We start from the raw sequence: 13,640 nt of genomic DNA, 5'->3' as shown, positions 1-13,640 counted from the left end.
ANCNNNANNNANCNNCNANNAATGCTTGGAGAAAAATCCTTCGAGTTCGTCTGTCGAGTTCGAATAGTCTTTCTAACAACTAACTTTTCCCCAATTCNTAAAATCCAATTTGCCCTAAATTAACCATAATTGATCCCTAATTCATCTCAGACACACATGCAAATAAAANTTTTTAAATCCCAATGNCAACGTGGCAAGCAATGGTCAGTGAAGGTGGAAGANTACGTGGTTGTNCCGTTAGCCACATCACAAAAAAACTAACGGAGTCTGTTTTTAGGGACTAATAATAAGAATTATCATACTTAGAGGATGAAATGCTATCAATGTTTCATGCAGGGACTAAAACCAAAAATCAGTGAAATTTCAAGGACTAAAAGCATATTTAACCCATTAAATTATTTACTTAAAAATTAAATTTTTAAAATTTAACAGAAAACAAATAAAATATTAAGAAAACATTAAAGATTAACAAACAAATATAAATTTCAAATTAATTACATTATAAATAATAATTAAATAAAGATCAAATATAATAAAAATTAAAAATTAAAAAATGTTAACAAATCAATAAAAAAATTTAAAAAAACCACAAAAACACAACAAATTAAATTTAAATTAATAAACAAATCAAAAACTAAAAGAAATATACAACAAATAATTAAAAATAATTCATATAATTAAAAATAATTCATATTGAAAAATTAGATTAAAAAACGTAACAAACAAATTTAAATTTAAAATTAAGAAAAATTAATTATTTTAAAAACAATTTAAATAAATATCATATAAAAATAAAATATAAATTACAAAATAGTAACGGCAAGATATTTAATATTTAAATAAACTAATGAAAAAATATAAAAAACAAATCAAATTAAAAAAAATAATCAAATGTACTAAAGCAAATAAAAAACAATGCACTTCCACTGTTCCAAATGCCGCAACATTGGAACTGCATTTCCAATTGCGGTACCGTATGAACCGCACTTCCAGTTGCGGTTAGATGTGTTCCGAATGTGGTTAACTTGGCGCGCTCTACCTTCTTCACTTCTCCAACGTAGAATACCATCACCAAATATCACTAGTACCACAGATCAACACTAGAGATCAACAACACCAATACATCAATGTATAATTTCTCAACTCAAACCACTCAAACAGTATGTAGGAAGAATGAATCAGTGAACAGAAATGGGGTGACGGGTGCATGTTAGGTTTATACTTAGACAAAAGTATTTGACTTGTTGATAGTTAGAAAAATTTGTTAGTAGTTAGATATTATTAAATAATCATTAATTAGATTTTAACTTTATTAAATGAAGGGTAAAATGGTAAAATTGGAGGTGCAGGAAGAAGGAGGTGAGGTGCAGGAAAAACTGCTCTTTTTATTTTTTTAATTTTGATGTGTGAATGATGAAGATATCTTACGGGAAAAAAGAAAAATGAAGACGGTAGTTTTGTTTTGTGAGGACCGTGAAGAATCAGCAAACACGTGTAAGAAGAAAAAGAAAAGCACCATGATAGCCTTACACAAAACATCACAAATAATTCAAGCATGGGATATCAATTCAAAATATTACACTAATCCATGTCATAATTAAGTAGGTGAATATATAATTTAGTATTATCATAAGCAAATGAAAGTTGGAAAGGCAGGTATTAGAACTTGGATTTATGGTTCATTCAGTGGTTATAAGACTTGGCATATGAGCTCAAATAACAAATGTACCATAAAAGGTTTAATAGCATTTATTAATTTATTTTTACTTGTAACTTTTTCTCTCCTCGTTATAACTTTTTCTTTTTTTTATCGTAACACTCTTTATGTGGTGGTGTACCTAGAGGTAGGTTTGGCATTGTGGAGTTTGATGGTGGTGATTATAAAGACAGATCTTTGTCTTTTCGTCTTAAGACCTGGAAAAAGTGATTAAATAGAGTAAATAATAAAATAAAATAAATTAGTTTCTATGATTTTATATTAGTTTGAGAAATGCATTACTACAAAAAAGGACGTCAAAAGTCCCTCTCTCTTGACATAAAAAGCACAGTGCAAAGCCAAAGTAATGACAAAAAAACTAAGGCTTTTCTCTCTCACATTTGAATTCATGTACAAGCTATCCTCCCTGCACTTCTCTAATCTCATCCTGCACCTTCCAAATTTGTTTTAATACCAACTGTATTTCTATCTTCCTAAGACTATTTCTATTAGGTTTTATGAGGTTTTTTAAAAACTTAAATTCCTCTTTCGCATCTTACAACAAACCCTACACTCCCTTCCGCATCTCACCCAAACCTTGCAACCCTTTAATATTTCTTCCTTCTCCTTTTCGTCGTCTTTCCTTTTTCTCTAATTTTTACAATTGAAAGAGCTCCTTTCCTCTCGTTGGTTGTTTATGCCGTGTTGGATCTGCGGTTAATGACTACCGCAGGTGGATTTGCGTCTAGGTGGGGTACATTTGTCCGCCCTTTGAGATCTGCGTCTGGGTGGGGGTGTTGTGTTTTAAACTCAAGCCTATGCATTTCACATTCTTGTCTATTAAAAAAAATAACTATGCATCTGTTTACTTTTTTGTGATTTAACTTTAAATAGGATATGCGAATATTGGTTATCATTGTGAACACAGGTTGTATTTTCATTTTGATTTCAAGATCTTCAAAAGGGAATTGATCTTGGTTTAGTATCTCTAAAAGTTTTGTAGAACTTTTTTTATCTAGAGTACTATCCACTAATTTCAGAACTCATACACCATTTCCAGGTAAATTTTTCATTTGAAAAATATTCTGCTTTTAATCATGACAAAATTCATCACTTTGTTGCCTTCATATTCCTAACTCTTCATCCGGCTCTTCTTTATACAGGGTTTCAAGGAAAAATTGTTGGCAGATCCCAAATTCTTGAAAAGATTAGCCATAGAGGAAGCCATATCAATAATAACTACATTGTTCACAATATGAAAAGCAGAAAGATCATTTTTTCCAACTACGTTATTACAGAGGATCGCTAGTTCATTCTTTAAGTGTGATTCCCAACAGCCGCACTACCCTCATAAGCACTTCTAACTGTGGCGACCCTAAACCGAAGCTCCCAGGTGCGGCGAACACCAGCCGCAACTCCAAGTGCGGTTCCCAACAACCGCATCTCCAACTGCGGCACTACCACCATCCACACTTCCAAGTGCGGGAGCCCTTCATCACAAATCCAAGTGCAGTTAAGGGACTCATCCCCAGATCAAACAAAAAATCAAGCATTTCTTTCACATTACAACAAATCAACAACAAAAATACCTTAAAATGAAATGATGAAAAATGAAAGAGGAGAGGAGGAGTAGAAGAAAGAAAAAAGTGTTTAGACATGAAGTGTAACAAAGAGGAGGAAGGATGAAGAAATGGGGTGTAGGATTTTCAAACTTGAGATGCGACACGTAGAGGACGAAGGACGAAGATTTGTTTTTTGATTTTTATTATTCAATGTTCAACTTTTTTAAAAAACTAAAATAAACTAAAATATTCTAAAAGTGAGGTGGAAGAAGAATCACTCTTCATGTATACTACCAACCAAATGCATTTAATGCATATTTCTCTCTCTTTTCAAATTCATGAAACACTCATGAAACACTGCAAACATCAATATATAACATTTTGTGTATTTTCCAAACTAAATAAAAACAATTATAATTAATTTTTATCTATTAATTCAATATTTTTAATATATATATATATATACCAACAATATCATTCATTATTAAAGCCATGAATAAATATTACTGTATTTTATTTATTCTCCAACAATTCTAATTCAAAACCATAAAAATTAATCCAAAGAAGAGGAATTAGTTTTTTGTGGATGTTAAAGAAACCAGAGAAAGTTTGGTCCAATGTTGAGGGTTGTCCCATCGATCGCCTACAACATCTCCTTATCCCCAACCAGCTATGTAACCGCTAGGAAGAATTAATTCATCTTAATGGACCAGTTATAAATATGAACCTTCACTCTAATAATAAATAGCTCTTTCAAGGAGGATTTATTATGAATATATAAATAATGAGATACGAGTACAACTTATATAATAAATTCACATTACTCCTAATCCAAAACTTTAAAATAATAGATATAGGAATGTTCTTTCTTATACAATATTCAATTTTATCATATATATTGGATTTAACGCACTTGAATTCTAAATAGTAAGAAATTTTTTATTTGAACATATATATTTTAACATTAAACTTTTATTAATATTATATTTTTATATGAATTTTAGTTTATTCATATATATATATATATATAAAATAAGTAAAATAGCATGGACATGTATAAATATATATTATTTGACAAAACCGAAAATAAGATAAATTGTTTTATATTGATTAAGTAAACAAAAATGAATAAAAGTCGAAGTAGTTAATTTAACTGAATCCATTATAGTATACCAAAATATGTATCTTCAAATATGTACAAAACTAAACTAGGTTAAACCAACCTGCATTTAAATGTTTAATTAAAGAGTTTATTTTTAGATTTTTTTTTCAGCTCTTTTTTGTCAGAAGAAGCGGCAATTATTTGTTAATCTTTTATGTAAGGATGAATATAAAATATAATGGTGATCTTACTTTAAAATCTCATTCTATAAATTAATTTATAATTTAATTTCATTTTCAATTTTAAGAAGTATTCATTAAATAATTTTTTATTATTTAAGAATTAAAATATCAAATGAAAAATATTAATAACTGTTGTTTTAACTTAATGATAAAGAAAATAAGAATACTAATTATTTCTATAAGTTGGATACTCCTATTTCTTAGACGTTTGGGTGTTTAGAGCACTTTAGTCTTCAGCTTCTTTGGTGTAATGTTTATTACTCCACGTATATTTTTAGAAGATATTTCAATACTCGAGGTATATTTATAGAAGATATTTCGATACTTAAGTCAATTTGTGTTTAGATACAAGTTATATTGAATTCTATAATTATGTTACCCAAATGCCTTACATGAACCTTGTATTTGTACTACTTATAATGGGCTTTGACTTACCACTAGCCTAATTACAAGTCAAACATACCTTAATGATATAATTTAATTGATTGGTCTATCTTAGTTAAGTCATGTTTATGTTGGTTAATTACATTGAATTTACAGGGCCAGGCCACTTATGGGTATCATTTTATTTGTCAATCAAGGTAGGAAGTGAGGTAAGGAGGGCAACCTTGTTAAGATCTTTTAGAAAAAAACTAGGATTGCGTACAACATCTCTAGTTTTTAAGTTTAACAAACAACATTAAAAGAAATAGTTTTGGGTAATCAAACATGTAAAAAGTCAAAAAAGCATAAACACAAAGAACAAACTACAATGATTATAAAAAGTCTAAATACTAAAAGTCGAAGATAAAAAAAATACCCAATATCACAAAGAAAATCTAAAAATAACATACGAGTACAAAGTCTATATTAAAAGCATATACACAACAAAGCCGAATCAAAGTTATGTTTAAAGTTACATAAGAAGTTAAACAATAGAGGAGATAAGCCAAAATAAATTTAAAAATATAAAACAAGTACAAGAAACACCCAAGTAAAATTGACAAAACATTAAACACAATTAATCAATACTACAAGAAGTAAGAAATGTTATTAAGGGAAAGACCAAGATCGTTCAGTGACTTTACACATCTTAAGGACCAATGAACAACATTGAAAAAAAAAGATGTTTGACAAAGTATTATTCTTATAAAAACCACAACACAAATAGAACAATGAGGTATAAATTAAGACACTTAAGAAAAAGCCTTAATAAGACGCACCACTAAACGATTTGTTTATTGAAATCATCAATGAGAGTCTTGCTGAAAGCAAAAAATGTTACACATTGCTAAACAATGATCAAACAATTTAACATTGATAGATAAAAGTGTCAAAATATATTTTTGGAAAGTATGCTAAAAATCTTAAATGTGTTCCAAGAACTCATACTGAATGAGAGTCTTGCTAAACGCATTTGTGTTGTACTAAAGGTATAAACATTGTATAAAAAACAAATACTAAAAGATATCTTACTAAATGCGCTTTATAAACTAAACGAATATTTACTAAACAAGATGCAGTTAAGAAAAACCTTTCATAGGATAAACAATACCCTATGCAAAATGAAGTTTCCATCCAACGATGAAACTCTTATAAACCACTTGGTATCCTCGCTAGAATACTTGAACGATCAAATACTGATTGAGCTATGAAATATTTAAAACTTTTGTAGTTGCTTTGGACATGTATTAAATGCCATTAAATACACAACGTCTCAAAACAACAAAAGTAATGAGAAAAGGGATACATATGCCTGTATGAAATATTTACTCCACTATGAGTATACCTCCTAAGTCAAGCATCCACCTGTTATATCAAATACAAGTTAGAAATGGATGTTAGAGACCAACAAGCATTTGTAGAATGATCTTCTCATCAAAATTTGTGTGCTATTAAGAAGAGAGAGAAAGAGAGAGAGAAAGAAAAGTCGAAGAAAAAGAAGAAACACTCTTAAGCTTTATTGACATATAAGCTTATAATTGTAAGAAGAGAGAAGAGAGAAAAATTTGAGAGTTTGTTAGACTGAATTGTATTGTATACAAATCCTCTCTACGAGAGTTATCATATAAGGAATTGTAATCAATCTTTCGATTGCAGATTCTGAAGTGAATTCAAACACTTTATGTTTAACATGGTGAAGTTAAATGATAGTTAGACAAGTGTGTTTAGTGAAAACCAGGAGTGGGTGGAACTCAATGACATTTAACTTGGTGAAGTTAAACCGTAGCTAGATGAGTTTGTCTAATGGAAACTAGGAGTTGGGTAAACTCAACTAGATAGTATATTAGGAAGATAATGAGAGTGTCTAGGATACCAGGAGTGGTGAAGAATACTATACAACTAGGAATAGGTGAAACTCAGTCAAATTCACAATTAGATGTGTCAGCTTAATCCATGGCTCATGGGCTAACCCTAACCCATTCTAAAAAAAGTCCTATTTTAGAAAGCCCCTCAAGTGGGACCAAAAAAACGCCTCCTCCCAAATGAGTTAAGGTCAAGATTATGGTAGGTTTAGCCATACTAAAAAAACTTTGAAAAACATAAACTATTTTAATCATGTAAATTTTTATTTCTTTTTCTTAATTTCTGATTAATTAATAATTTTTTTTGGTTTTCTTAATGATCAATAATTATTAGATTTATGTTTTAGAATTTTTAGAATTCTAACAGGATCAATTATTACTTTGATATTCATATAATTTGAATTATTATTTTAATCAAATCTTAACAAACCATACAACTATAAAGATAGAGGATATTCATATATATATATATATATATATATATATATATATATATATATCAAATGTAATTTATTAATTTTCAAAAATTATAACACTTAGATTTGTAACAAATTAGAATTAATTATATTTTTTTTGTAGTTAAAATAAAAAAATTTAAAGAAAAGGCTTATGGGTTGACCCTAGCCCATAGGGTTTTTTAGATATTTTGACTCTGTAGACTTTTTCTATGAGAGGCTTTTTGACCTTGTGAGCTTTTCTGGCCTCAACCCACGTGGATCAGGGTCAAATCATGTTAGAAGGGCCAGAGGGGCCAACTTGACGACTCTAGTCACAATAGTAGAGGTTACTAAGTTGTCTGCGACAATCAGGATTGAGATAAACTCAACTAAACAATGTATCAAGGAGATACCAAAAGTATATAGAGATACCATGAGTGATGAAAAATATCACACAACCAAGTGAAACACAATCAGAGTCACGATACCTCGTGTGTCTACCCATTCGCTTGTAAACCTAACTATTTGCTCATTATATAGGATGATAACATCCTCCAACAGATCCATCTTTTGGAACGTCTTTCAGTACAAGATGTTAACTAAGCTTCCTTGTTCAACTAGGACCTTACTCACCCCGTAACGGGCTATCTCGACGGTCACTACCATAGGGTCATCTTGGTGTAGTTCTGGGGCCTGAAAATCCTCATCAGTGAAGGTGATGGGTGACATTACCTTTCTCGGTTTATCAATTAGGTTGACCACTCGGAGAGCACAGACGTGGCATTTCTGAGCGGGGAGGTCGACCATCCTCTCGCAAATTTGCCCGAAATCATGTTGATGTGACCACGCAACAAATATTCTGGACTTCGGCTCCTACTTTTGCTCTATCGCATCTCCTACTGTGGTTGGTCGATTCCCCTATGTTGTTGTCTTCCCCCGATACGCCATTCTGTCCGAGCTCCTCCTTCTTAGAGTCCTCTCCTTGCCTTCTCATTTTATATACTTTTTTAGTTGTCCTGCCTGGATCAACTCTTCTATCTTGTCTCGGAGGGTTACATATTCCTCTGTGTTGTGGCCCATATTCTTGTGGTAGAGAGCAATGCTTGTCGCTGGCTCTTGGGAGAGTCGGGCGTCTCTTAGGTGTCGGCATTAGCTCTATGCTTAGAGCCTCCTGAAGTATCTTTGCTCGGGGTGCGTTCAAGGGCAGGTACTATTGAAAACGTGATCCCGGGGGAGCTTCTTGGGCCTGGATCTCCTTGGCCTCTCACCTTGGACGCTCGACTTCTTCCCCTCTTTCTTCTCACTCGTACCCTATTGACTATTCTTCTTTCTAAATTCTCTCATTTCTTCTACCCTTATATCCTCCGTCACCCGCTCCCTGAGCTCTTCCATCGTCTTCGGCGACCATCGACAAAGGTTATCAGCGAACGATCTTGGCTTGAGAGCGGTTACCATGTCTTGGAGGACAAACTCGGGATTGAGGCCCTTAACTCGTTGCACGATTTTCTGGTACCAATCCATGAAGGTCTCTAGTGACTATTCCTTCTCTTGTTTGAGATTCATTAGGGAAAGGGTGGTCAAATCTTTTGCTCGACTCCCCGTGAACTGGTGGTTAAACATGCACTTAATACAAAAGAAGTTCTTTATCGAATTAGACGACAAAGAAGACTATTTATATTGTTTTATTTTATTTGATTTCTATTTTTAATGTTTCCTTATGTAATTAATTAGAGTAACAGTAAATTTAAATTATATTATAAAAGAAAAATATTAATATTGAATGTTTTAATTAAAAAAAAGTCTTTTTAACTCTTTTACTAGAGCATGACTTTCATTTTTATATAATTAAAGAAATTTTATTTTGGTTCTAATAACCTTTCTTTGTTATGATCTTCTATAAAATTTAAAAATCATTCTTTTAAAATTTTATAAAATGACCGAAGCTTGATTTTATTCCCATAAAATGATTTTCACCTCTTTTACGTTTCTAATATTCATTTTAAGATAAACTAAGTAGTGTTCTTTTAAGATAACACATGCTCACATTATTATCATAGTACTATGCATTTCTCGGAAGGATCATTTAACTTTTTCTTTTCAATACATAAATACTTAAGTAGTACTATATAACATTTGTGATCAAAAGTGATAATTTTCAATTTTAGAGAGATATGAAACAAAAAAGTTCCTTGGAACTAAAATAAAAACTAACCCATTTTACAAAGACAAAAACATATAATTAGACGTTTCTAAATATATATTGGAATAATCAGTTTATTTGAAAATATAGTGTTATAAAGTGAGACTATCATTTTAAATTGATATAGATCCAAATAACCATTATATGAAATTAATAAAAAGAATTCTGTTTGACATCATAAAAACATTATTGATACTAACCAAGAAACGTTGACTGACATTAAATGATAAATAACATCAACATACACTAATAAAAAAGGTTAACATTAATAATTTGACATAATTACAGTTAATTTTAATCCAAAAATATTTGTCAACAATACTTAGAAAAATAATATTAAGTGGACAATACTTTAACAGTTTCCAATAGTGTTTGGCCAATAAGTTGAGATAGAGTGAAAATTTATCCACTAGAATCAAACTAAGAAAAGAGTACCGATAAAAGTATAAACGTGAATTAAAAAATATGTATAATATTTCAAATTTATATTTGAAGTAAAGTTTAAAATTTTAAAAGTTTAAATAAGAGAATATTTTGAAAGTTCATAAAGTTTCGAATTCTTTTAAAATACACGTCTACATCATAGATATCTAAAATTTATTTCAAATTTTATTTAAAAAATATTTACCCTTTAATATATTTTTAAAATATAATTGAATTTCTCAATTTAAAATATATTTACTACAAATTTCAGATCAAAACACGGTAGTAATTAAAATATGAAAGTATTAAAATTTGCGTACAAAGAAAACAACAAAATCTTATATATAAATTATTATAAAAAAAATAGTTAAATATGTTTTGATTGTTTAACTTTAGTAAAAGTTAAAATTAATTTATTTTTTAAATTTTAATTCAATTTAATTGTATAATTTTAGAAATACATAAATTTAAATTTTTTAAATAAAATTTATTTATTAAAAAACTGAATCACGCATATTTTTTTTTAAATTAACTGACTAAGTTGGATAAAAGAAAGACTAATTTTGGACAAAAGCATATTTAATAAAAAAAAAGTACAATTATGATTAAGATTAATAGAAGATTTAATTTAATGTAGAAAATCCAACGCTGAATGTTGGGAAAGCGAAATCTTGGAAGGATGCTAAAAATGGGACCCACCGAATGTTACAGTTCAACATTTTATCCACTGAAACAACGCGCGCACGCATATCATTCCTACGAACTCTACCTTTCATGGCTCAAACTCAATCATCTTCACGTAATTCCTTTCTGCTTCTCTTATCATGCACCCTTTTCCGACAACTTTACGCTTCCAACACTAAAATCGGCGTCAACTATGGCACAAAGGCAGACAATCTCCCACCGCCCTCAACGGTGGCAACCTTCCTCAAATCTCAAACCACCATCGACCGCGTCAAAATCTTCGATGCCAACCCCGACATCCTCCGCGCCTTCGCCGGCACTGGAATCTCCGTAACCGTCACGGTGGCGAATGCCGCCATCCCCTCTCTCTCAACGCTTCCTGCCGCGCAAGCTTGGCTCTCCCAAAACATCTCCCCCTTCCTACCGGAAACCGCCGTGACGCGTATCTCCGTCGGGAACGAGGTTGTGGAAAGCTCCGACGAAACACTAATCGCCAACATTCTTCCAGCTATGAAATCCCTCCACGATGCTCTCTCCCACGCCAACCACACTACCGTCCAAGTCTCTACTCCTCACTCGCTCGGAATCCTGGCCTCGTCAGAGCCTCCCAGCGCCGCCTCGTTCCTTCGTGGCTACGACAAATCCATCTTTGGGCCGATGCTGGATTTCCTCCGACGTACCAAGTCCCCCTTCATGGTGAACCCGTATCCGTTCTTCGGCATCGCCCCAACCGATCCCGAGACCCTGAACTACGCGCTCTTTAAAGAAAACAGCGGTGTTTGGGATGCAGGCACGTCGGTGAACTATACGAACATGTTCGATGCGCAAATGGACGCGATTTTCTCGGCGATGAAGAAACTGGGGTATGATGACGTGGAACTGGTGGTGGCCGAAACGGGTTGGCCCTCTGTTGGTGAGCCGAAGGAAGCGGGTGTGAGTTTTGAGAATGCGGCGTCGTATAATGGGAATCTCATCAAGCACGTTAACTCTGGGAAAGGGACCCCTCTTATGCCTGATCGGACTTTCGAGACTTTCATCTTCTCTCTCTTCAATGAGAATCTCAAGCCCACAGTTTCTGAGCGTAATTATGGCTTGTTTAATCCTGATCTCACCCCCGTTTACGACGTCGGCGTTTCCATTGCCAAAGAGGTACATTTCTTACTTAATTTTTCTTGTTAATGATGGAAATAAATGAATTGATGGAAGAGATACTAATAGTTAGGGAAAATGCATATTGAACAAGGTTGCCATGGTCTAATGCAGGCATCTGTTCCGACGTCCGGTCCCGGACCCACATCTGGACCCAGTCCCATATCTGGACCCGCATCTCCACCTGCAACCAGTCCCATATCTGGACGTAAATCTGGACTCAGTCCCACGTCTGCACCCGCATCTGGACCCAGTCCCACATCTGAACCCGTATCTGGTCCCACGGCATTAACACCATCAGAGGCACCTTCTTCTTCTTCATCATCGTCTTCGAAGAAGAAATGGTGCGTGCCAAAAGGGGATGCGAGTGAAGCAGCTTTGCAGGCTAACATTGACTTTGTTTGTAAAAGCAGTGGAATAGAGTGTGGGGCCATTGACGACGGTGGGAAATGCTTCAAGCCCAACACAGTTAGGTCCCACGCGGCGTACGCCATGAACGCATATTACCAAGCATCTGGTGGTAACGATTTGGACTGTGATTTTAACAACACCGGACTCATCACTTACACCGACCGTAGTAAGTTTTATTATTCAACATTGGATATGCATGGGGCTGTGTTGTGTTGTGTTTTACTAGAATTTTTTGTTTTGATATGTTGGAATGAGAAAAAGTGTTGTGTGTGTGGGTGGCAGGTTCCCAGGAATGTAAGTCTCCAGATGCGGCTACTGGGATGAAGACCAGAAAACCCGACGAAGCTGGCTCAATAACACGGGGCTTCCACAACAATCTCTTCTTTATTTGTATTTCATTTCTAATTTCTTTCACATTTTTCTAATGTTATTGTCTATGTCCTGTTATTAATTATATATAAAGATATTTTAATAATTTTTTTTAATAACTTTTTGATAAGTCATCTTTTTATTATTGATTTATTTAAATTTATTTTAAAAAAATATTCTAAACGGCCAATCACAAATTTATTAAAAAAATATTAAAAAGATTTTTTACATTATATATATATATATATATATATATATATAGAGAGAGAGAGAGAGAGAGAGAGCTGTCAAAACGGGTAACCCGACTCAACCCGGCCCGGCCCACCACGGGTTGGTCACTTAGTGAGTCAACCCAACCCGGCTCATTTATTAGCGAGCCAGAAAAACTTGAACCCAGCTCGACCCACCACGGGTTGGTGGGTAAATAGGTTAGCTCACTAGCCCATTTAATTATATTTTTTAAAATAAAAAACATACAAACTTTCTATAATTTAAATTTAAACAAATTTCACTCCTAAAAAATTATGTTAAAGACCAAATTCCAATAATCAATAAAAAAATATTAGAAAAAAACATCAACAAAAAATTAATAGTTTAATCTGTAACATAAATTCCCAAATTCAAAAATATCAAAAAGAGTTTGTTCAAATAATGTATACTCAAATTGTTTAATCTGATATAAGTATGTCAGAACATGAAAAAAATCAATCCATGTCTTCAAATCCCCCAATACAAAAAACAAATTCGCAAATCCCTATTTTTGTCATTATAGTGTTTTTGAAAAAAAAAAAAGAAAGAGAAGTGAGAAAACAAAAATGTAGAGAAAAGAGAAGAAAAAAGGAAGAGTGTTTTACCTGCTCCTTTCACTGAAGTGAGGGTAAGAGCGCCGTCAAATGAGAGAAGTACGGTTCACTGAAGTGAGGGTAAGAGCGCCGTCAAATGAGAGAAGTACGGTGAGAGCGATTTGTGAGAGTAGGGGTTACTTTTTTGGTATACATAATGAGTGAAGATAGTATTTTATTTTTTAGGGTTTCATAAATAAAATAATAAATTAAAAAAATAAAATTAGGTAGGTGGGTT

General features: G+C 32.7%; 1 protein-coding gene across 1 annotated transcript; it reads left to right on the top strand.

Moving 5' to 3' along the window:
* Positions 1-10,695: 10,695 nt before the first annotated feature.
* LOC106766036 (glucan endo-1,3-beta-glucosidase-like) lies at positions 10,696-12,616 on the top strand. Its single transcript, XM_022782702.1, has 3 exons — positions 10,696-11,780; positions 11,895-12,357; positions 12,474-12,616. Exons 1-3 carry the CDS (start codon positions 10,722-10,724, stop codon positions 12,614-12,616), a joined length of 1,665 nt encoding a protein of 554 aa, XP_022638423.1. The 5' UTR covers positions 10,696-10,721.
* The last annotated feature ends 1,024 nt before the right edge of the window (positions 12,617-13,640 follow it).

The sequence above is a fragment of the Vigna radiata genome, chromosome 7 (assembly GCF_000741045.1).
Source record: "Vigna radiata var. radiata cultivar VC1973A chromosome 7, Vradiata_ver6, whole genome shotgun sequence".
NCBI classification, from domain to species: domain Eukaryota; kingdom Viridiplantae; phylum Streptophyta; class Magnoliopsida; order Fabales; family Fabaceae; genus Vigna; species Vigna radiata.
The sequence above is the reverse complement of the archived record's forward strand: the minus strand, read 5'-3'. Positions and strand labels throughout refer to the sequence as shown.